This window comes from Pocillopora damicornis, chromosome 4 (assembly GCF_964200805.1).
Source record: "Pocillopora damicornis chromosome 4, jaPocDami1.2, whole genome shotgun sequence".
In the NCBI taxonomy this organism is placed as follows: Eukaryota; Metazoa; Cnidaria; class Anthozoa; order Scleractinia; family Pocilloporidae; genus Pocillopora; species Pocillopora damicornis.
In genome coordinates this window covers 21,870,304-21,894,963 of record NC_142673.1, presented here as the reverse complement: position 1 = coordinate 21,894,963, position 24,660 = coordinate 21,870,304, and the positions used below count along the sequence as shown (strand labels likewise).

The 24,660-nt window shown below is 38.7% G+C and overlaps 1 protein-coding gene and 1 long non-coding RNA gene across 6 annotated transcripts in view; one reads left to right on the top strand and one right to left on the bottom strand.

Annotated features, from left to right (window-relative positions):
- Nucleotides 1-24,660, top strand: part of LOC113669953 (uncharacterized) — a 40,832-nt gene that overhangs the window by 4,794 nt on the left and 11,378 nt on the right. For all 4 annotated transcript variants that reach the window (XR_016185496.1, XM_089202529.1, XM_089202530.1 and 1 more), the window contains exons 7-43: nt 424-498; nt 844-891; nt 1,796-1,882; nt 2,231-2,265; nt 2,437-2,488; nt 2,764-2,829; nt 3,352-3,444; nt 3,562-3,603; nt 4,080-4,160; nt 7,263-7,292; nt 8,859-8,951; nt 9,321-9,413; nt 9,748-9,864; nt 10,109-10,183; nt 10,880-10,975; nt 11,552-11,602; nt 12,150-12,224; nt 13,309-13,446; nt 13,896-13,979; nt 14,496-14,591; nt 15,175-15,219; nt 15,429-15,506; nt 15,836-15,931; nt 18,959-19,054; nt 19,208-19,303; nt 19,443-19,493; nt 19,656-19,700; nt 19,775-19,829; nt 20,454-20,521; nt 20,940-21,007; nt 21,434-21,485; nt 21,590-21,622; nt 21,714-21,761; nt 21,961-22,068; nt 23,257-23,340; nt 23,653-23,754; nt 24,356-24,481. Coding sequence is in view for 3 of the 4 variants with exons in the window: in XM_089202529.1 (XP_089058655.1) it covers nt 424-498; nt 844-891; nt 1,796-1,882; nt 2,231-2,265; nt 2,437-2,488; nt 2,764-2,829; nt 3,352-3,444; nt 3,562-3,603; nt 4,080-4,160; nt 7,263-7,292; nt 8,859-8,951; nt 9,321-9,413; nt 9,748-9,864; nt 10,109-10,183; nt 10,880-10,975; nt 11,552-11,602; nt 12,150-12,224; nt 13,309-13,446; nt 13,896-13,979; nt 14,496-14,591; nt 15,175-15,219; nt 15,429-15,506; nt 15,836-15,931; nt 18,959-19,054; nt 19,208-19,303; nt 19,443-19,493; nt 19,656-19,700; nt 19,775-19,829; nt 20,454-20,521; nt 20,940-21,007; nt 21,434-21,485; nt 21,590-21,622; nt 21,714-21,761; nt 21,961-22,068; nt 23,257-23,340; nt 23,653-23,754; nt 24,356-24,481 (2,778 nt within the window). In the remaining variant the exon portion in view is untranslated. The remainder of the gene's footprint in view (nt 1-423; nt 499-843; nt 892-1,795; nt 1,883-2,230; nt 2,266-2,436; nt 2,489-2,763; nt 2,830-3,351; nt 3,445-3,561; nt 3,604-4,079; nt 4,161-7,262; nt 7,293-8,858; nt 8,952-9,320; nt 9,414-9,747; nt 9,865-10,108; nt 10,184-10,879; nt 10,976-11,551; nt 11,603-12,149; nt 12,225-13,308; nt 13,447-13,895; nt 13,980-14,495; nt 14,592-15,174; nt 15,220-15,428; nt 15,507-15,835; nt 15,932-18,958; nt 19,055-19,207; nt 19,304-19,442; nt 19,494-19,655; nt 19,701-19,774; nt 19,830-20,453; nt 20,522-20,939; nt 21,008-21,433; nt 21,486-21,589; nt 21,623-21,713; nt 21,762-21,960; nt 22,069-23,256; nt 23,341-23,652; nt 23,755-24,355; nt 24,482-24,660) is intronic.
- LOC149047260 (uncharacterized) lies at nt 17,146-18,734 on the bottom strand. 2 transcript variants are annotated; one of them, XR_016185498.1, is made up of 3 exons: nt 18,282-18,533; nt 17,717-17,807; nt 17,146-17,456 (listed from the first exon to the last, which is right to left on the bottom strand). It is a non-coding gene; the product is annotated as an uncharacterized LOC149047260 (long non-coding RNA). The 2 variants fall into 2 exon arrangements; XR_016185499.1 differs by lacking the exon at nt 17,717-17,807 and having other exon boundaries at nt 18,282-18,734.

Genomic DNA, 24,660 nt, shown 5'->3' with positions numbered 1-24,660 from the left:
AGGAAGATAATGCTAGACATCATCAAAAAAAGCCTTTTCTTTGTAAGAAGTTTCTATGGCTTCCAAAGAAAATAGGGTTAAGTATGAAACATTAAAAAAAAAATTGGAAGGAGGAAATGGATATGAAAACATGTAGCATGGGAATGGAATGTGATGTAACTGTTTAATGAAAGTGGGAGGGACAGGGATGTGTAAATGTAGCCCTGTTTCACAGGTTGGTGGTTTTCACAGTACTTGATCACAAAGTAGTGGGCCTGATTGTTATTATTTTATGTGCATAAAAGTTTGCTGTTTGTGGCCTTTTCAACATTTTTGAAAACTATTGTTATAATATCCACTCAAAAGTAAGGCCAAGAAGGCTTAGCTACAGGCAGAAAAGAATCCAGGCTCTGTGTACTTATTTAATGCTGTTTAACCACACAGCTTACAGAAGAACACAATGAAGAGCTGAGAGAGATCAGGGAAGGATATGAAACAAAACTTAAAGAAATGGAACAGGTTTGATGTTTGTTTTGTTAAATGGTATCTCCAGAAGGGTTTGATTTAGATTTAGAAGACCACATAAATTTTTACGCAGTGTCATAAAAAAAACTCTGATGTAATCACAATGACCGATCAAGACAATGGAATGTGTTGTAGAGAGCTAGTAAGAACTTCAAGCTGGGTGGGGGGGGGGGGGGGGGGCAGGGGGTAAAGAACTCTGTAAGCCTTTCGGGCAGTGTACAATAAACAGTAAAGAAAAACATGTAGCCATCCTCGATGGAACCAGGTGACACATTGCTTTCAGTTTTCTGATTGAATTCTTGAATATTGTTGGTCATTTTATGCTCTCTCTGTTTCTAGGAATTGGCAATTGCTAAAAATGAACTTGAGGACACAGCTGATAGGCTTGTAAGTGACTCAAACTGTTACTTTTATGAAGAAAGATGTTTTTGTCTTGTCACGAGTGTGGGTCAAAAAAAATTTCTAAGTCCCCATGAGGAATCGAACCTCAGACCTTCAGATTCTGTGCCCCAGTGTTCTACTACTGAGCCACAGAGACTCCATGGTGAGCAAGGTCTACTATGAAGTTCACATGACATGTGTCCTGCATACTGCTAGGATCAGCAATGTTACTTTTATGTTGCTTGATAATAGCCCTTTGTTATTTTATAGCTCTAGGTCAATTATCAGACCTTATGACTTGTGAATTATCTTATTCAAGCAAACAACTTTCATAACTCAGATACAATCACATTAACTGTCTGACCCATTAAAAGTGACGTGCATCTAACCTTTCCTCACAATATCAACCCTAAATCAAACATTGAGGTCACAAGAATAATAGCCTTTAGTGCAGGCGTCTTGTTAGTGCGAGCTAACGCTAAAAAGCTCATGATCGGTTGTTCGACCAGCCATTTTTGATTTGCAGTTAGATTGGGTGGTGGGGGTAGGGGGTGGGGGAATGGGAGAAAAATCTTCACTCCCCTACCCCCACCCCTCTCCTTATTCATGAATGTCAACCGCCCCCTTGTTATAAATTTTTCCTCTCCCCACTCTCTCGCTGCCATTAAAATCAAAGATGGCAGCCAAAATATTCGTTATGAAATTACTTAGCACTCGCTAGCCAAAATTATGCCTGCTCTGCAGGCTACAAGAATAAAGGAAATGATCACCAACTAAAGAAGCTCTTGATGGTTTAACAAATTCTCCTTGTCAGCACTCTAAGAAATGTCTAGGGAGCAGCACAGAGAATATGCATGTTGATGCAAGGGTGTAAAGAGTTATTGACTAAATCATATATTTTCATATACAGGCAGAGACGGCTAATCTTAATCAACAGTTGAATGAGAAGCTGTTAGAGGGTACTGATGGATTCCATGATGATCAGCAGCAAATGCAAGTAAGGTTATAAATTGTCACAAAACATACCAAACTTATGTTTTCACAAAAGCCAATCACGATCTGAAGCAGGGATGTCATTAGGAAATATAATAGATGTATGATCTGTGTTGAGTAAGCATGTGAACTGAATTATGCTTGTGTACCATTGTAGGGGGGAGGGGGCAGGGGGGAGGGGAGGGTCCAGGAGAATCATAACAAGTTAAAAATGGCCTGGAAAGTTATCTGTACAACAAGAAAAATATTTGCGATTGGCTTCTTTGTCTTTGTCTTTGTCTTTGCCTTCCTCTTAGTTTGTTAATAAGGAGTATTTGGTATGTATTTTCTCGATCTTTTTTTTTTTCTAAAGGTTGCCATGAAGGCCACTTTAGATGAGAAAGACAGGTAATAAGTGAACTATGCATTTCCTTAATATTTACTTTCTTGATCAGATACTTGTGCTTACATGACATTGGCAAGGTTTACATACGTATTTGATCTTCCAGTCAATACATTTTAAAAATAAATATTGACACTTACTGGTGATCTCTCTGATGCCTTTGTCTCACTTTTCAGGATGATAGATGATTTGAGAGGGTCTCTTGCTTCTGTACAGGCAGAGAACAAGGTTAGTTGGTTTTTCAACACTTCTCAAATTTCTTTTGACTGATCTTTGAATCCTCTGTGTTTAGGTGGTCAAAGTATTTTTTCAGACCCTGGCTAAGATTGAGCTTACTCTGTGATGATCTGTAACAATGAAGGCAATGGCAATAATGATGACAGCAGCAACAGTAATGAAAGCAATAACAACAATGAATAATTGTTGTACAGGTCATGATAGTTATTTGCTAGAATGAGAGGGATATATTTCTTAAGTTCTAATTAATTATGTTTTTTTTTGAGGATTTGAAAGAAAATTTGGACAACCTGAAGGATATTCAAAGCCAGCTGGAGCAAAACATCCCCCATGTATGATCAATTATTAGTGTAAACATTTTTGGGATGACATTAAACGCATACATACATTGGAGTGTCTCACACTCTTGTCAATTTGTTTATCTACATATATTTTCTATATTTTTCTGCTGTAGTGTAACTGGCTGATTTTTATGTAAATCAGTATTTATAGTACAGCCTGAAGGCTAGAAAGTACTGGTAGATTTTGAAGGGATTCCTGGGATTAGTGGCCATTCGATCCTTCCTAAAAGTATTTTAGTGCACAATTTCAAAGTTGCCAGATTGCTATTTGGTTAGTAAGCCTTTATTAAACATACATGCTCTTCAATGGGAGTAATTATCTGTGTGTAACAGGAGTTATCATTTGAATGGTTTGAGAACTGGGGCCACGAATGAAAATGGTTACTGAGAAACTACCAGGGGAGATGTGAATAAATGCTAGGGATTAACCTCATTAGAGTGGTATATTTTGTTAATACATAGATAATACATAGATAAGATTTCTTAATGGTATGTCTTCTTTCTTCATAACAGAGTTTAGAAATGAATGAGAAACAGATCCTAGAGTGCCAGAGGAGAATCAAACAGCTGACAGAGGAACTAGAAAACAAAAACCATAAGTTAGAGGTAAGCTCACAATTAAAAGTTTATATATTAGGTCATCATGGGTAAGAATTATCTCTGAAGTAAGTTTTTTCATGTAAATCTGGTAATAAACCAATTGTGCATTTTGCTCTGATAAAGGAGCTGAAGGAGAAAGCCAAGAAAACAGAGAGGACCAACAGGGTAAGAGATTCACTGTTTTTCCTGTAGTTGTATGAATTGCTTAAATAATGCGTCTAAGTGGTGGAAAGTTTAAGAAAGGGTTTGGAGGTTTTTGACTACTTTGGTAACCACTGTAAAGGACCATTCACCACCAGACTATTCCGGTGTTTCTACCAGTTTCAGTAGCGCAAGGAAGCTACAACCTTGGACACACTTTGTTCAAGAATTCACATTTCAAATAATTAATTTTTAATTAAAACATTCATTCCATTGGATGATAGCAAAATGCATAAGTTCGTCACGAAAATTTTTTTTTCGACAAGTATGAGGAGGGAAAAAATGCAAAGGGAGCAGAAATTTATAGCTCTTGTTAGCAAGGTTGCAGTTGGAGATAGGAACATCAGTTAGCTCCCACAGGTCTAACGTGTTCGCCCAGTGATGTGCTTGTAAATGAAAACTTGTGGACAAATGTGTAATTTTGTTTTACTGTTGGTCAGGAGTTAAGAAATCAGCTTCATGACAAGGAAAGGGAACAGCATCTTAATTCAAGGAACTCCACCGATAATTCACTATCTCTGGTGAGAATAACACATTTTTCTGTTCAGAGTTATTCATGGACTGCAATTTCTCCCTAAAATAACTCCCTTGAGTCAAATCAAGAAATTATTTATCTTCAATCTAAGAAGCTACTTATTGTCAAACAATTATCCAAGTCAGTACTGTTGAAAACAAAAAGAGAACAATAGGGAGAACGTGAACACTAATGTTAGAGTGTAAAGGGTGAACGCTTTACACCCTTACATCGTTATGCATATTCTTCATACTGTTCTTTAAACTTTTCCAAGGGTGCTGACAAGGAGAATTTGTCTAACAATCAAGAGCTTCTTTAGTTGGTGATCAGTTCCTTTATTCTCCTGGCCTTAATAATAGATTCAGGGGTGATATGGTAAAGAGAAATTAGATGCTAGTCACTCTTAGGGGTTAAACGATTAATGGCTTGAAATAAGGAGTAACAATTAATTTGGTGAGAGTAGTCCTGAACAAGACTGTTGTCGGTGGTAATGATCGACGTTTGAACAACCCAAGCAAAAGTCATCCTTAGAGTCTTTCAGCCAATAACATCATGGCAAAGCTGCCCGATCAGTTTTCACAAATCATTTTTATTACAATTGACTTACAGATAGCTCCTCCTTGGAAAATAACTATTGGTATATACCACACAGGTGAATAATACTATTCGCGCGCGCTGATTGGTTAGTTCGGAAGTGACTAACAAGTATTATTCACCTTCGAGCAGCCGATAAGACGAATTCGCGCGTCGGGAGTTTAATTTCCGATTATTTTCGGTGAATTGACAGAAATAAGCTGATTTTTTGGTTTCTGTAGGTTACTTACTGAAACAGTTATTCACCTCAGTGTCGGTGAAAGAGGTGAATATTCATTTCGGTGAATAATGGTTAATTGTTTTCTTTCCGCATAAATATGCCGCAGAATTCCGGCGGGGGTGGAGTCTGTAATATTATGCTAAGTTTCCACCTGCAATATTGCAGGAATTAGTGATACCGCTGCTTAGATTTTGTGCATTTCGAAAATGATATCCTAACGGTATGTTGTAAGAAATTTTCGGTCATGTGTCGCTTCACATCGCTGTAGCCTGCGTGTTTCGTGTTTGAAGTTTTGCTTCCTGTAACCAAACGAGATTTGGTTGACATAATGGCTGAGCCTCAAGAACCGGCTGCTGCTGAGCTAGAAGCCTTGTCCACTACCATTTCCTGTTGTTGACTTAGGTCGACCAGCCGCAGCGCTACAACTCGCGGAGGGAGTGGAAGTATGCCAAGAGGAACTGTTAGGCGAGGAATTTCAAAGGTTCATATGTTTTATCTTTCTTTCGGTTTATGTTCACTATTTCTCGGCCCCCGGTGTTTCATAGTGTACTTTCAGATTTTTGGTTAGTCTAGCTTTGTTCTTTGGTTGCACTATCGGCGCTCGCTCGTTGAAGTTGAGCTTTATTCTGATTTGTTGTTCGCTCTTGTCGAGCTCAAATCAGAATACGCTTGTACGTTACTCGCCGTGTGTCGGCTTTGTCTCACTTTCGCTTGTGTGTGAAGCGTCACTTTTCTGGTGGACGCCCTGTGTCCTGTTCGTTCGGTTGTCAAGCATAAATTTTCATGTGCCGTGTGTCGGCCTAATCTAGGTTTCATTTATGTGTTAAGCGTCAGTTGTTTGACAGACGCCGTATTGGGCTTGTGAGCCAAGCGACGATTTAAAGTAAGCAAAAGCCAAAAGTGTCGGCTTGAGTTTGTGTGTCAAGCATTATGCGGTTTGCCGTCTTTAGCTTAAACGGTCACTTGTGTGTGAAACATCAGTTAATTGACATACAGCGTGTTGTGGGCCTGGGTATTAGGTATCAATTAATTTAGTGTTGGCCCTGTGTCGGCTTTATCATTGGCTTAGGTGTCAGGTTGAATTCCAAGAAGGGTGGTTCAGCCTCAGAGATAGCATGAATTTGCACGACTCTTGTGTCGAGAATGGTCTCTTAGTCGCCGTCTTTCGGCTCTTTGTTATGATTTGCATGTCCAGTTTTAGAATATGTGGGATTTCTGAAGTTCTCTATGCATTAGCAAACTTTTATAGCTGTTTGTAGAAAGGTTGTCGTAAAAAAGGACAAAGTGTAAGAGACAATCTCGCAAGGTAACTTGGGTATTCGGTAAAACATTGAACTTCAATAAGGGAAACAAATAAATATGGACGAAAGGACTAATGAACAGCGGAAAAATACCGACATGCACATGAATACGAGAGGAAAAACAATCGAATATTTCGTCGTTGTAAATATTTTTTCTCTTGGTCACTTCGAATTTGCTCGTGTTGTGTTTACATCGTTTGCGTCGTTCTTTAGAGTCAGCTCGTTCTTTTTTTTTTTTCGTTTTTAATCAAGTTTATAATTAAAAGTCGGTCTTGATAAAATACTTTACATGTGGTGTTTCAGTTTACCTCTGGTCGGAGGGGTTTCTGTGTTTTAGGAGAAAGTGTCTTCTGTCAGCCTTCCTACATATGACAGGGTAATTTAGTGTTATCAACTGAAAATTGGCCAACGAAGAGTTTAAAGAGCGTTAGCCTTTCGTCTATCTCGCGCTTAAACTTTTACGGAGGCCAATTTACGTTATCAACTCAGTTGATAACACTAAATTACACTGTTATACTTTCCCACGGTCGCAGCACCACAGTTTCTTTAGAAACTTACCCACTTCTTCCAAGATATGGTCGCGGGTACTCAATGATTTATAGACTGGAGTTACAAGACGAGTGAGTAGCCAAAGGCCACAATGTTTCCCCAGTCTTGACCACGCCAAACAATGAGCAGCATAAGGAAGAAATGAAAATGGTTTACTGTGCAGGTTGTTTAAATGTTAGTCATTACGACCCACAACAGTCCTTTTTAGAACTACTCTCTTTTAGACAATCACACTACATGATAAAATTATATTTTACAGTGAAGTTCTGAGAAGACACAGAACGACTTGAAATCTTTTAAAACATTTGAAATGTATTTACTAGAAGATGATTTTGTGAATTTTTGTTTGTTCATCTCCAGTGAAATCATTATTAGCTAATTGTTTATACCATGTACAGGGAATCGTAGTGTGTTGCTAATTCAGCTTCAATTTTGTATGACATAGAGTCAGAGGGATGGCCCCAGGGACAGCGAGGTAGGGAAAAGTAGAAAAAACAAACGTATTCAATTAACTCAGGGATTCTAAATACAGGACAAACAGTATTGATGAGTGCTTTTCAGAGAGTACGTGTATTATGAAACAGCTACGAGTAACGTACATCCATGTTGTTTTAAGTTTCTCCATCTTTCAGGCTTTTTCTTCCCCACCCTTCCCCCCACCGAACCCAATCCCTCTTCCACTTAACTTGACATTTTAAGAACCTAACGAGTGTATTTCTATCTCTCTGTTTTGTATTTGACTTAATTTTTGTAAAGCCTATTCTAATAGTCGAGGAGGAGATTTTAAAAAGAGACCTAAGAAGGACTCTTCGTAGCACCACCACTACACAACGGGTTTGACATCGGATGATGATAGCCTGTACCCAAAGATTATGGCTGCGTCAGTCAGTAGAAGTTTGTTGGCTGATTGGGGAGTCAATGAGCTCAAATAAGAGCTAGTTGACTCCCCGATCAGCCAACAAACTTCTAGTGATCGGGAGCTCTTAGTAGAGCTCATTGACTCCCCGGTCAACCAACAAACTTCTAGTGATCGGGAGTTATTATTAGAGCTCATCTACTCTCCGATCAACCAACGAACTTCTAGTTATCGGGAGCTCTTATTAGAGCTCATTGACTCCCCGATCAGCCAACAAACATCTAGTGATCGGGAGCTCTTATTATGGCTCAGCGATTCCCCTATCGATATACAAACTTCAAGAGATCGGGAGCTCTTAGTAGAGCTCATTGACTCCCCGGTCAACCAACAAACTTCTAGTGATCGGGAGCTCTTATCAGAGCTCATTGACTCCCCGATCAGCCAACAAACTTCTAGTGATCGGGAGTTATTATTAGAGCTCATCTACTCTCCGATCAACCAACAAACTTCTAGTTATCGGGAGCTCTTATTAGAGCTCATTGACTCCCCGATCAGCCAACAAACATTTAGTGATCGACCAACAAACTTATGATCTGGAGCTGTTTTCAGAGCTCTTTGACTCCCCAGTTGACTAATAAACTTCTTGCGATTAGGGGTACTAACCAGGGGTAGTTAGGGGTACTAACCAGGGGTAGTTAGGGGTACTAACCAGGGGTAGTTAGGGGTACTAAATTGAACGCATCATCAAATCCACTGAATTTTTTTGTATATAAAGCAAGAACAATGGTAAGGTTATTTTCGAGGAAACAAACTCTGCCATCTATTCCTTAGGCATTTTTTTAATTATATTTCACAAAATCACTCACTTTTCATGATTTCCCTAGCAACCGTTCCCATGATTGCGTAGAGCAAGTCAACTTGAATAATCACACACTCATTAACTGTCAATGTTACCTCACCCCTCTAAATTTAATGTTACTTGGTGGAGTAGTTCCGGATTTGTTGTTGAGAAGTTCCTCACACATAATTATTGGTACATCCAAAGGCACTGTACCGCTCTTTATAATATACATGAGAAAATTACGCACTTCTGATTGGCTGAAAACGTGTGGTGAGGGTGCTACGAGGTCGTCTTTTTCTGGATTTTCCTCGTTGACTACTATTGAAGTTTCGTCAAAAATCTAGCTTCAGCAGTTGCAGACCAAAGTTCAAGACTTAAATCAGAGTTTGACAGCAACACGAGAGGCAGCACATACAGCCAAGAGAAAGTGGTATCAGGTCAGTGGATTTACTTCTAAAAACTGTTATATACTTACTTTAATTTAGGTAAACAATTGAAAGTCAACTGCCATGACCTTGGTATGGAAGGGGTGATATTCTCTTTTGGCTAGACACAACTTCTGGATACCCCAGGCAACCACCTTCCATTTAAGCAAGGCAGCAGTTTAACTGATGAGTACGAAAAGAATGGTCTTATGTTTGTAGAGGTGCCACGTATTGTACATAAAAGACCTTTAAAAACCAAACGTTTGCCTAATTTCTCTCGTAACTTTGAACTACATTCATATTCCTTTTTGTATATTAAGTTTGATTTTCTGATGCTTTGTGTACTTGATTACGTTTCAAAATCTGTCTGAATTATTTCAGGCTTTTGAGGAACATTCGGAAATTCTTAAGGCAAGAGACGCCATGATAGCTGCTCTACAAAGCTCTTTGAGTGCAAAAGATTTGGAATTAGAGGTACACGTGTGCTAAGTATATGCTACAGTTTTTGTTTAATGTGGTTCAGCAGAAGTATCCAGACCTCAATTTCCAAACTTTACTGATGCAAAACATTAGAAAATTGATCCTCAGCCCTTGGACTGAGCAAGAAATTGACCTCCTTACTGTTGACAAATCACTATATTTTGTAAAACCTCGTACAATAACTGTTAATTATTTGAAGACCATTGCCACTCTTGATAATTTTTTAGGCACTCAGGTAAGTAAAGCTATCGTCAAGTGGTTTAATTCTAACCCTATCAGTTCGCTTGAAATTTTATCTATTTATTTACTTGTTTTTTTTTACTTCCAGAAACTTATTCAGTCCTTGTCTTCCAAAGAAGTTGAACTGCAGAGATTGAACAATGGGAAGCTCCTCCTTGAACAACGCCTCGATGAAGTGTTAAAACAAAAAGAACGTGAGCAAGCTGTAAGTCAAGACTGGATACACTAATTACTCTATACAGGCTAATCAGTTACAATAAAAAATATGTGTATGTATATATATCTTATGCGGAATTTTTTTGCTGAGATGCGGCTGGAATGCAAAATGGCTGAATTAAATCTGTGCATGACTGGTTATGACCCAATTTTGAAAACGGTTTTTGTGATTCTATACTGCCACTTTAGTAGAAGGACATCCTCAGCCTTCACCCATATTCTTCAATTTCTAGGAACTGATGGAAAAACATAAAGCGCTCTCTCAAGAACACTATTCCAAGATGGACGCTCTCGAAGAAGCTTATCAGGTAAAAAACATATCAGGCCTTTGTGTTAGTAATTAAAGTGATGGATTGGATTGAGTATTTATGCAACGTGGGACTTTTTGAGAAGTCACTCAAGAGAGCTTCCCTAAGTAAACGTAGATCTAAAGCAGCAAATTTAATCAGGAACACGACAAAAATGGTAGGGCATTCCAAAGAAAAATAGTACACAGAATCAGGCTGCAGGAACTATTCGCTGGTCACAAGAGTCATGTAGCTCTGTTTTTTTTAAAGTCACGAGGCGTATTTAAGAACGGTGTCCAAATCCTCGAGAGGTTTTCATTTAATTGGCGTAAACATAAAACCAAAGTTATCACAACGACCAATGAGAAAAAGGTATAAATCGCAAGGTACCAGCGAGAACTCAAAGTGAATCCAGGAAATTGCCGGAAGCGCGGGCAAAAGTACTGACAAAGGTGTAATTGTTCTAAGTTTGTATCTGATAGGGTAGCGCGAGTTTTATAGAACACTCGCATGAGTCACGCGAGTAAAACCATTGCAATCATGAATCACAGTTAAAAATTGTTCTTTAGAAGGAAACCTCAAGTTAGAGGTGAGCTTTAGTGGACAAGATTGAGATGAACCAGAAAGGGACAATGATAACCAAGGAGAGAGGAATAAAGAAAATTTGGCATAGGTTTGTTTTGCTTTCTATTGTAAATGTTGGTTGTTTGTCCTCAGCACGTGACTGCTGGAGCTCAAGAACAACTCGAGGCAAAGGACCGACTTATCCAGAAGCTGGCAGCTAACAACAAGGAGAAAGACAATTTAATAGCGGTATGTGCTCCCCCCTTTTTTTTCGTCATTTACTCTGTTAAGATAACAAGAACGTACGTAAAAAAGTAAGAAACTAATAATAAATTGTGTGGTCACATCAGCACATGTAAGAGTGGGCTTAATCCCTCTGTAGATTTTTTTTCCCTCGGAGATTTGTATCCTCCGAAGCAAATCAAATTATTTTTCATCAAAAGCAGCAGCGGTCATCTGTCTTGTTTTCAGGTTATTAGAACCAAAATCTAATTTAAAAAGGTCAAGATGATTGCAACGCTTACCTTGTGATTACCACATGTTACCATCAAGTGGTAATGAAGTGGTATAATTATTCATTTGAGGACAACAGTCAGTTTTTTAAACTGTTGCAATACCTTGGTATACATTTATCATGATATAGAAACTTTTGATCGGGACCAGTTTCAAGGCTCTATCTTGTAACTAAAATTCTACGATTAGAGGAATTTTTAAAGCTGATTTTAAAAAAATTCCGCTGGCTTTGCCTTCCCTTTGCAATTCTACCGTACTAATTCCCCTTCCACAGTTATTGTCCTCGATTGAAATTTTTTTCTAAATAACCAGGACTTCGTAGAGGCTTTGAAGGGAAGTGGTATGGATAATTCAGTGGTCAAGGTAGGTAGTGCTGCATGATGTGTTGGTTTGTCCATCTCGACAAATGGTAATTTAGTGTTAACAACTGAGTTAAAAACGTAAATTGGCCACCTTAAAGAGTTAAAAGGCGGACGTTTCGAGCGTTAGCCCTTCATCAGAGCGATTGGACAAATGTTTGCCTAATATTTCCTGTGGTAAACCATCTTTGGTTCTTTTTGATCTATTGTCACCTTTCTGGCCTTTGTCTTTGAAGTCTTATTTTACAAACAGACAAATATTGAGGATGCAAAGAATGACTTGTAATAACGTGGTATAGATCTTGAATCTTAAAAGTCGTTGTTTGTTAAGAAAAGGTGAATGATAAAAACCTAGTCACCCGTCTCTGCCAGAGCTCCCACCCCCCCCCCACCCCCCCGCCTTTAATTTTGTCGCCAAGGAGTAGTATGATATGAGAGCACTTTTACGGAGCTTGAATATTTCTTATGAAGTTTTAAAACTCCTTTAGCTTTTATCCGTGCAAATAGTATTCCAGCGACTCAGGGCGAATCACATTTTTCTCATCATTTAGGGCTCAATTGATGATCAGGAGAATCTTTTGAAGAAACTGACCAACTACACTAAAGAGAAGGATCGTGCTCTCCAGGTTGGTTATACATAACTAAACTGACATTAATAAAGGGGCTAAGGTTCTAAGGAAACTGTGGTGCTGCGTCGGTGGGAGAGTATAAGAGGGAAATTTGGAATTATCAACTGAGTTGATAACGTAAATTGACCACTGTAAAGAGTTTTGAAGCTGACGTTTTTAGCGTTAGCCCTTCGCCAGAGCGACGAAGGGCTAACGCTCGAAATGTCAGCTTTGAAACTCTTTACGGTAGCCAATTTACGTTATCGACTTTGTTGATAATTCCAAATTACCCATTTAAAGTAAGATTGGGTAGTGTTTTATGTTAATTTTAACTCACAACTTAAATTTTTACAACAAGAAACTGAGAGTCATGACCCTTTAAGACAAATATTGTCTTAAAATGAATGGAAAAGGGGAGGCAAACAAACTTTTCTTTCGTGGTTAAGACTCGTTCCGTTTGAGTTTTCATTTCCAAAACCCCTTTGGAAAAGGCTGGTCCCACTTATTTGAGCCCAGGGACGTCTGCTTATCAGAGCACTGCTTCACAGCCTAAGACATTGGTACATATTCCTATCTGCTGATATCACGCGCCAAACAGGCTGTGTTCTAAATTTTCTGTTGAAAGTTTTTCTTTATTGCAATTTTGGATCAGTCTAGAAAACTTGAGTCGCTTTCTAAACCAATCAGATGTCGAGCTTAAACCAACTGTGTCCTGACCACTCACGTTTTCCTGCTCTTGAGCACGATTACATGTGTTCATTTTGAGATTTCATTGATTCCTTTTGAAGTTTTCCCGTCTTTCAATTGCCCATTGTAGTCGACTTTGGGTTGGGGTTTGTGACACTTCATCAAAAAGCGCTCTATTGGGCCACTTGAATCTCTTTTTTTACTGCATGCGCGACTTTAAATTTATCATCGAGAGTTGCGAATTGAAAATCACTAAGTGGAAACATCGTTTCGATTTTCTTGTCGCTAATTCCTCATTTGCCCAGTTCAGTAAAATACAAACAAAGCTACGACCGTCTAGGTATGTACATGTGCGTTGCATTTTGGCACAAAAATCATCAAATTAATGTTTTTTATTGTCTGATCATAATTGTAGGTTGCAGCTGAAGAAAAAGTGCGCGCTTTGCAAGGAAAGGAAGGCGAGCTACAGCAGTTAAGACAGGCCTTGAGAGAGAGAGACAGGCTGATTGAAAAAATCAACACCGCTGTCCTTGAATCCCAAGAAAAGAATAAAGTAAGTGAACTACAAATGTGACAATTTAACTTTCTTACTGGTATTCCATACGTTTTCATAAAAATCAGTGAACTCGATTTTTTTTATGATTTTTTGGCACCTAACTACAGTAATGCTGTCATTGTTAAAAAGGGAAAGGGGAAAAACAAATTGGAAAAGTTAGTAGCATATAGCATAAACATACGTTATTGGCGTATATTAATTTTCTTAAAAACTTTTGGAATCCTTTGGAATTTCTAAACAACATCTTATACTGGAGGGTGATTCCACATGCCAATAAATCTTTCTTTAGCCTTTTACCTTTTTTTTCATGACAATGTTATTTAGTGCAGTAAGGTGTATGTTGGGCCTAGACGAGATGACTTTGTCACAGCCATTGGAGTGTCTTCTAGTGACTACAATTATTGACTACTGTAAGACTGTCTTTTCACGCTTGTGTATCTGTCCAGCTATTAGAACGGACAAGCAAAGAAAGAAATGAAGCTTTACAAAAAAAGTTGTCGTCCTTCGAGGATCAGCTTAAAGGAAAAAAGGTAGCTACATTAGGCTGAGGTATAAAAACATGGTTTAACCCCCAAGATCGGATTGTTAATTCTTCCCTCTGGTTGCTACTCATTTTCATGTAAATTAGTTGAAATAATTTGGTGTTAGATCAAGATAAAACCTTATACCTGATAAGTTTGAATATTCTCGTTACCTGCTTTCTGGATAATGTATGGTTATTATAGGGAGATGTTACATGTTAATCCTCTCTGGAGTCAAAGGGTTAATGATTTATTCCAAAGTACTATTGGCAGTGAAATATCTTAAGTAATCAGCTACACAATCTGTCTGCAGACACCAAGATTGAATTTTTAATTGTTTAAGGAAATGCTAAGTCATAATACAGAAAGACAAAAATTGGCAAAGGACGGGAAAAGTGCAAAAAGGGTGGCAGATATTTAAATAATATGTCGCACAATTGTACCCAGTGCTGGCCTAAGTGACTCGAGTATGTTTTCAGAAATAGCTTCCTTCTTCAGCCGGACGTGTTTTTTCTTTCGTAACAGGGAGATCTAGAAACAAAAGAAGCCAGTTTGCAAGAGAAAGAACTTGTTGTTCAGAAACTAAAGCACAGTCTGAACCACAGAGAAGAGGAATTGAAGGTCAGTGTTATTCCTGTTTGACAGAGGGAAATCTCAGAGACGATACTTGTTCTGAGTTCTGCTAACTCTCGCGGAATTCAATTGCGTGTAATGTCAATCGGAAATTACAACTGGCCGAGGAATTTTTCGAGCCAGAATCCTATCAATGTTATACGTCCCCCAGTTCCCCTAAATTTCTCCTTTGCTCCCGGAAAGTGATTTAACACCTTCCATAGAGTTAAATTTTGCCAAGCTCCTCATCCCCAGAAATTATTCCCCACGTTTCCTCGAACATTTGAGAAAACTATTCAAGAATTTTACCATAATTTCTTTCGGGAAAAAAAATGAGGCCTCGGTTCTCTTGCGATCAGATCGCAGCCACCTGATAGAGACCGGAGAAGTAGGAAAAAATTGTCGCCGTGCGAGGGAATAATGAAAGATCCACTAGCAGAATATTCTTCAGTGCTAGAATATAAATTTCTTCCTTGACCCATTAAGTAAATGGCCATTAATCTTTCTTCTCCTCAAATCACCTTGAGGTCCTCTTTTGTGGTTTCTGGAAACTGTCTCAAGTTTGTATTTCTGATATCTCTTTTGCCCAAAGGAATTGAAGGACTTTATAAAGAACGCGTTGAGCAGTCCAGACGAGGTTTGTGGTTGTAATAACTGTCTGTGCTGAACTTTCTTGCTTTTAGTTTTTAACCCCAACCCGGGGGTAACTATGCTTACATTTCTCCTCGTTGTATCAATACCTGTAAATAATGGCCTTGTTGTGAGAGCAGTAACTATTACATAGTACGAAGACTACAGGAAGTATTGTGCAGAGTATTACTTTATTTTCACCCTTGTATCTTTTAGGATGAAAGTTTAAGTGATGAGGCAAAGAAGGCCCAGGAAATATCGGAATTGTTAAAAGAAAAGGAAAAACTTTTGGAGGTAAATAACCCCTAACTGTCTTGTAGTATATTTTATTAAAGTGACGTTATCTTGAGCCGTTTTTTCAGCTGGGTCAGTGAAAACCTTTGTTGATCAGAATAGCTTACAAGAATAGTTTGCTTGGGTAGATATAGTCAGGAATGGAGATGGTTAGCACGGATTACGAATGATCACCCTTAGAGAGGATTTACACCCAAACAACTCACCCATAGGAGACTCGTCATGGTGACGAGGCTATTAAAGTGTGTTTATGGGGCAAACTTGACTAGGACGCTGTGACTAAAAGCATCTCTTAATGTACGTTATTGTGCTTTGTTTGGTTTTGTCAGGATATGTTCCATGAGCGTGCCAGGTTATCATCTACCTATGAAGCCAACACTCAAAGACTCGTGGCAGCTCTTAAAGACAAGGAGACTGCACTTAAGGTTAGAATCCGATCGAAAACTTCATGTAAAATTATTTGGATGGTCATGAGCTTTTAACTCCTGTGGAGACTTTCCATGAAGTTTTGAGACGCCTCTAACAAGTATAAACTAAACGTTTTGATTACAATTAAAATCATCCGTGCACAATATTTTGTATAGACCCCAATCGCACTCACCCTATTGTGTCAGCGTTGGTAAATGAAAATATAATAAAAAGTGGATTTTGGCCGTGGCACTTACACAAGGTTGGCTTTTCGTCCACTGTTCTCCATGCTTAATAGGAATTCATGTAATTTATTTTTGTGGGGTAAGGAGAAGCGGAGAACTCACAGGAAACCTCCTAGCGAGATACAAGGGAACAAGAACGAGAAATAATGACAAAATAATGACAAAATAATAATTCCAACTGAAGCTTTGCTTTGACGCTGTATTTGAAAATGGCCTGAAAATGTCGCAAGGTGCTCGCTTCTCTTAGGTCAGAATGCCTAGAATAGTCACCTACAATGAATCGAAAAAGTACACTACTCGTACATACCAGGTTTTAAAGGGCATGTAAACCCAAAAAACGTTCATTTTCTTTTCACATAGATGTTTAGTAAATATATCAAGTACACCAAAGGTACCATTCGTTTATTCTCAAAAGTCCATTTTCACTTTGTAAAAGCTCTTCCAAATTCGAAACATTCGCCATCTTGAATGGCGCCATCTTTCCTGTGACGTCACGGGTGGATCCTCCAAAGTCTCGTTTTATAATCGCGTGAGGCACGAAGGAGTCTTTTCTACAGCCGTTGTTTGCTGGTCTCGTCATGATTTTTTTACGTACAGTTTGCTTCAATATAATCAATTTTTTCGTAATGGTGAAGCGTTGTGCCGTCCAGTTTTGTACTGATTCAAACAAAACTGGGCATACAATGCAAATATTTCCAAATGACGCAAATTTGAAGCGACAATTTGTGAAATTTGTTCAAGTGAAAATAGCCGATTTCGTCGAGCCGTTCGAACGTTCTGTTGTTTGTAGCAGTCATTTTTATTCCTGGTGCTGTACCGACGATTCAGGCCTCACCAGAAGCAAATTATTCGGAAGACGAAAAACGACCCATACAGTCGGCAGACGACGAGGATTCGGAAGTGGCTGACCAAACTGAGAAAGAAGTTGAGCTCTTCAAAAGTTAGAGGCCAACAGAGAAAGTACAAAATCGATTTACATGAGAACGTTTCGTTAAATAAACAACAATAGCTTTATTGGTTCTCTAAAAACATCTTTTTTCTCATTTAATGAAAGATTATGGGGAAGCCAGTTGTTTGGGAGCCAGCGCTGAGCCCGTAAAAGACACTGACATGTCTGAACCTTTGCCTGTCGAAACACGTATCAAAGAAAGAGAATTCGTTGATATCAGTGTGTTATAACGTGATCTGGAATTTTGTCGGTTCTATACAAAGAATTCTATACAGGATCCCATAATCAACCCTTATGTTCTATAAGAAAATCCATGCCAGCCCCACTTAGTGCTTCCTTTGAGAAACCCTGCAGAGAAACAGCAGAAGAATTTGTGTCACGGTTTTCACAGCAGTGAAAATACATTCAAAGGTCAGTAGGACAATATTCATCATTTTAAGTACAACTTAAAAGATCCTGATTTCAGCTTGCAAAACTATCTTTTCAATAATGCAAATCGAAGCAAACACAAACAGGGTTGGATAATTATGAAGGCCACACAAGGAAATGCACATGATACAACTTGTTTTATCGATGGAAATGCTTCTGAGATGAAGGATATTGTTTACCGCACAAGATAGCACAGCGACCCTAAAGTGTTTGCTGAGATATCCCCAACACCAACGAACAAGCTATCTGTAGGCAATTTAGCGAAATTTCCTGCCAGGAAAGAAGCGAAAAACAACTAGCTCTAGTATTGTATTATTAAATCAATGGCAGAAACAACTCAAGTAAATCGATCTCAAAATGTAACAAAACAGATGAAACAGAAAATATTTAGCTTAGTCGTTTCTGGTGTGATTATCTGTGCTTTACTGCTGCCTGTAAGTGTACTTGGCCGTCTCCAGCACCCAGAAATCGAGGCAAATTGACTGAAAACCTGGATGCTCAGTGATACAACTTATCTGGGTTTCAGGCCATTTTGCCACAATTGCCCGATTTCCGTACAACAAACACTTTCATGAGTTTTCGGCATTGGTTGACAAGTTCCACACTCGCACCTTTGATAATTTTATATAAAACACTCTCAGAAGCTCAAGTTTAAAAAAATTCTGTTGCATTCCTTTAGATTGTACCCTCTCTGTATTGCATTTTCATGTCAAATACAAATAAATCACAAAGTAAATTAAATACCAGTCTGAGTTTCCGAGACGGTCGCATCGCTGTCGACATGTTCTGTACTGTCTTCGTGCGGATCGCTTCGGTGAACCCTACGCGGCGGACGTGGCCCAGACTCTCCTAAAGATTCTGGATTATCCCCAGCGCTGTCATGTACTAAGCTTAAGGCATTCGAGTCGCTACCTTCTCAAAAAACATCTTCCGAACTACCGCTACTTACACGAACTCCCACACCAGTTCTACTGGGAAATATGTGTTGCGCAATATTTTGGTTCCACCGCTTACGTCACGACTTCTCGCTATTGTTTTTACCGGAAATGGAATTTCAGTTGATAATGCCGATTTTCTCCTAAAATAAGTCGAATTGGACAAAACTAATTTCAAATTCGTTTTCTACGCCACTTTTTACATAGTATAAGAAAAACATGTATTTTTGGGTTTACATGCCCTTTAACCCTTTACTCCCTAACATCAGTATGAATATTCTCCATACTACTTCCTAGACATTACCTCTGGTTCTAACAAGGAGAATTTGTTCAACAATCAAGAGCTTCTTTAGTTGGTGATCATCTCTTTTATTCTCATGACCTTATTGTTTGATTCAGGGCTGGTGTTGTAAGGAGAATTTAGATGTTAATCGTTCTTAGGGCTTAAAGGGTTAATAAATATCAGCCAAAATGTTATCTCTGTAGGAGGCTGCTGCTGACTTAACACGTGTACAAACTGAAAAGAACTCCACCATCCAGACACTACAGCAATTACTTAGCAACAAAGAATACGAAGTACAGGTAAGACAGAAATTGAGCAAATAAAAAAAATTAAAGACTTTGTCCCGGCCAAGGTTTATTACGAGACGTCAAGGCTACCTGGTCCTCTCTTCTTAACTTTGCCACCAGTTTATGCGAACTTTCTTCTTTATTTTTCTCTCTCTTTTCCTGTAGGCCTTAGAAAACAGCAAAGCCTGGGCGTCCCAGGAAAATGAGAAGTTAATTAACAAATTAAGGCTGACCATACAAGACAAAGACAAGACTATCGCAGTGAGTCGTCTCGTGATATGTTATTATTATTATTAAAAATATACGAGTGTCGATGTTTTGTGTCAAAAATTAATTCTTCTTGATTGTATGATGTTGCTGAAAATGCTCAAAGTTATCTCCTTTATTTTTCCCTCATCAGGGTCTTGTGGAAAGTGGACGAGAGAAAGATAAGATGTTGAAAGTGTTACAGGTAAATTCAGCTTTGTTCCCATTAGTTCATTTGCAGCTGTTTAAGTTAACGAAACCACTTGTGTCGCCAAGGTTTGATAAAGAATGATGAAATGTCCGTCGTCAGAGTTTTTGCCGCTTTCTTAAGTCGAATATCTAACCAAGATTTTTACTGTTTTGATAGGAGTCCAGTAAAAGCACACCAAAGGCCCCCAGCCCTGCCGAAGTGGTAAGATTCCTTGTTAGTGTTTACCAGGTGTTAAACCAATAAGATGATAATCATCTTTTTTTGTTCATTTGAAGGCGGAACTAAGGCGAAATATTGGTCTATTACAGGCTGAAGTGCAAAAGAAAGATGGTATGTTGCAATTTCCGCCCATTTTTAATTGTTTTGAGTGTGTTGTTTCTGATGGTTTACATTGCTCTGTTAAGATAAGAGACCTAGACTGTTAGTAGTCAGCTTTTCTCTCCATGAAGAGCGGGAGCTATCCTCTCTTGCAAACTTTAGGCGAGAAGAGGTTGAGACAAGACCCCGACTACACAGGGTCGTGGGTCGGGCGTTCTTAATCGACACAGTCCCGACATACTTAATCGTGAGTTAAATTTGCTTCACGCTCAGAAACGTAAATGGAAAAAAAAAGACAGATTACTGGTGACCCTGTGGAAAACAAATGGAGAGCAGACCAGCGAATACCGGATTAACCCCTAAATGTTTCAAAACAAGCTATGAGCTTATAAAATTTACAATTTCCTTCATAGCATTAGTAGTTATTACACGCCAAATTTGTACTTATTTTACCTCAAATCCTCCACAGAGGACCTGGTTACGATATTTTTATTCGGTACTGGTTGTATTTATTTTACTTTGTTTCAGAATTGAGCTACACATTTTCGACAGAACCTTTTTCTCTCTAAAGCGATTCTGTTTTTGCGGTGTTATGTGTGTTGGTTTTATCTTTCGTTGCATTGTTTTCCTATTTAGAATCTCTGAGGAAGCTTGAGTCGGATTACAGAAACAACTTGCGGAAACTTCAAGGCGATGATCAAGAGGTAGATGATCTGTACAGATCATTGTGTTTTAACTTGTTTACCGGGGGTTTTAACCTTCATTCGTGTTTTTTGCTGTTGGTTTGAAAGCTCAATAAAGCTGTCGCCAGAGCCAGTGGTAGAGCCGGAGATTTCCAATGAATCAGTTAAATTTGGGAAGAATAATATCAGAGAACTTTTTCACGCTCGGTTGTTGTAAAACCAGAACTAAATAATGGCCAATCAGGAGAAGGAAAATATCAAAAGGAAACAATCGGAATAAATAAAAATGCCTCAAGGGCGGGAAAATTTGAGTGAACAAGTTGCGTTTGGTATCTGGTCGAATAAAGAGGTGATGTGATTGGCTAAAACGGTTATAGAACCTTTTTAGAATTTTGCTTGCTCTGTTTTCTAACTGTTGAGGTGTGTGTTTCTCTTTCAGAACAAGTTGAAGTTTGAGAATCTCCAGCATGAAATACAGACAAGAGATGCACTCTTAAAACAGGCAAAGTATGTGGTATTCCTAACTTATGTATTAGAGATAGACAATTCCTCCCTTGTCTCTTGAGTTTGAGGATGAACTTGCAGAGAGTTTTTTGAGTGGTCAGTCACCGGCAACAGCCCGGTAATATCGACGCTTACTCCCGAGTTCAAATCATTATTGTAATTGGCAATGTTTTAGACTCTTATATCTATTGTTAAGCAATGGTTTATGAAGAAAACCTAACTTCTTTTCAGAGATGCTGGAAAGGGTGTATACTCGGTTCTTGTTCCATCTGAAGTGACGCGAACTACAACTTCCTGATCATTTATATAGATCAAGGAGACGCATTTTCCCACCCACTTCGCTTTACTCCTGGTTTCAGAGACAAGCTTATTGGCCTGTTATACCGATGCTCTAGTTAGATAGAGTCACTAATAGGCATTTCATTTCAGGGGTACAATCGATAATCTTCGTTCCAGACTACAGAGCATCCCTAATTTAGAGGTTAGACCAAAAAAAATATATTATTTGACTAAATTGTTACACTTGGTTTGGCAAAGTGAAACAGTTAGACAACAGTTTTCTTTCCTCTTTTTTTTTTACCTTAGGATCTAAAGCAAAAGTTTGTAGAGCAGTCGCAGGTAAGTGTACACAGTGTGGCCTTTATTTCTGTTCATTTTATGTCCGTCCTACTACACATCGTTGTGATGCACTGTTTTCTTTTCATTTAAGGCCTTGGCTGAGGCTCAAAAAGGGAAAGAGCAAGCACTTGTTGATTCAGTGAGTTTTTCCAAAGAGTATGACACCGTTGAAAATGATCATTGTTAACTTACTGGGTGTGAAGGCAAATGTTCTCAAGGGAACGAGGAATCAGGGTTTACAAAACGTGCTTCATGTGCAACTTCTTTTTTGATTTGTTGAAGTATTGATGCTGTTTCGTCAGCAGTGCTGGTGCCTTAATTTCTTATCTTGTTTACAGGCCGCACTCAAGAAATCTAACTTGGAGCTAGAAGCGGAACTGAAAGTTAAACTGAACAACATTGAAATGCTTAATGAGGCTGCGCAGATGAAGGACCGAATTATTAAGGTACTCAATGGGCTCATACTAAACCTGTTTTGTGTTGGCCTAGCTTTTATTCGCTAGGTGATTGGCCAAGAAAATTCGCGCCACCCCTCTTAATCAATCATTATCCTTTTTGACCATTTTGGAACGGGTGTCGTAACTTGACAATGAGCCAATGAGAGGTCACTGTGAAAGGAAATAAAGGAAATCCCATGACTAGTACCCCATTCACACCAGCAAAACATGTTTTGTTAAACTGGTTTTCATTGAATGAAAATTATAAACAGAGAACTGAAAAACTTGATTTTCCATTGGATTCAAGTACTAGCTAACTTGTATTTCCAATGTGCTACATTCAAGTCAAAAATATTCGGTTAAATAGTTTCTATGAAGAAAAAAAAAATTAAACTGTGTTTAACAAAACAACTTTTAAACATGTTTAAGCTTTGGTGTGAATGGGGCATAAGTCGCGCTTAGTTTTCGATTTGCATGTGGCGGAATGAGATGGTGGTGCGAGGATACTAGATCAATCATAACGTTAAGTAAGCCAACGCCAATGCAATCCTGAACTCATTTTTATTAACATAAACTGTGATGTTTTACAAGGGTTTCCAGCCCTGAGAAAAGCTTCATCTGCACTCGTATATCGTACGATAATTTTTTTTTTAAGTATGTTTGATATCGTTCATCAACTGCCGACACGTCACTCGCCTTTCGTTTAACTTTCTCAGGTTGATCTGGAATTTCTCTTCTCGAGTTAAACTCAGTCGAGTTGAACGCTCGAAGGGAAATTCCCTATTTACGCGCGCCCAAGTACTATTTTAAATGTAAATTACTCTTTCTTTGAAACTCCCTCAAACACCTAAGAAAATGTAGTAGAATCTAGCTTAGCAATAAATAAGACTTCGGTGTTGTTGGGAAATCAATTTGAGTGGACTGCACTTAAAGAGTATCAACCACGCAATCTCTCTCTTTGATCGAAGCGTAAGACTTCACAGCAGATACGTTTGCTTTAGTTATGTGGCTATGGCAGTCTATCTTGGCCATAAATGAGCATTCATTCTTTCGGCTGGTTGTAGGGTGTTTTTCTACCGTTTTCTACTCAGACTTATCAAAATTTGGCATTTTTAGGTTCCTGTCCGAAATCGTGTTTCGATTTCACGCGAACGACCTTTTATGCTGAAAGATTAAACTACTCTTTTTTATCCGCAGGAGATGCAAGAAGATCAACAGAAGCAGTTAAAAGACATGAAAGAGAATATTGGATATTATCATAAGAAAGCTCAAGAACTTGAGGTACTCATAAAGCTCTCTCTAAGGGAAGATTTATCTCTGAGCAATACAAGTCTCTTAAGTATGGAACAACAACACAGAGATTCAACTAAGTAGGGATCTTAGGGAACGCACTTTTAACCTACCCCTCCTTGCTAAGACAATATTATAATTTATAATGAATTAGCCAGGATTATACTGATGTGGGACCTTACGGGTGGGTCCTGTTAACGCTCTTCAGCGGAGTATCCGTCAGGATGATTGGAAGTCCTACGTCCCTGAATGGTGTGAAAACAAAAGATTTATTTTGGTCTGACATGGACTCAATATTTCCAGGTCTCAAATAGTTCGCTACGGCATCAGCTTATGGAGACAGAGGACCTGAAGAATTCGCTCGAGCAGCAACTCGAAAGCTACAAGCAAAGGTTAAATAATCAGGTAACAGAAAATTTATAATTTTAAGGGATACCTTACTCGACCATAAGGGAGCTACTACTGATATAATTTATTCATCGTGAAATATTCGCTATCCTTGACCTCTGCTTTTCCCGTTTTTTTTTTTTTTTTTCGGTGGTTTACACTATTTTTCACATTTCATATCGAGGTTGTAATCCATTTCTTAGCAACTGCACGCGCTGTTTTAGCAATAGAAGTGTAGCGAGCTTACTCAGCTCGCTAAAATGCATAGCCTTTTAGTTGCCAAAATGTATTGATATTTATCGCCATTTGCTCGTAACTTTGTGGACCATTGAAATGAGAGATATATTTTTTTGAATTAAGTAATTAAATGTGTTGATGACTTCTGAGTGGTCACGAACCGACTTGTTTATTTCCGCGTGCGCCAGTCTTGATACCGTGCGTTGTTTTAAATTTTTACTTGAACTCTTCAAACATACAGAGCAATAATAAAGATCTTGTTGCGCCCCTACAATGTCCATATGGGAAGAGTAAACAAGTTTACAAGTTTCTATGTTACTGTGTTGAAATATATGGTGATAAAATATTTGTCCCTGTGTTAAACTCCAATTGCCGTTACCAGGCTTCTTACGGGGAGGAAGAAGTAAACCTTTTACGTCAAGAGGTCAGCAACCTTAAGGCCAGGCTACAAAGGACTGGCACGCCACACAGGGAAAGTCCTGGAGTGGGAGCGGGGGCCGATGAACAGGTAATTAAATTTGATCATCGAGTCTGCGGGATTCACATTCTTGCGGGATCTTTGGCTGTATAGGTATTTTCAACAGCAAGTTTTCCTCCGCAGAAGAAGAATACGACTTAGATGAAGAATACGATTGACATCTTCTTATTCTTTTTCAAGTCCTCTTTCTCTTAACCTGCCATGCCAGT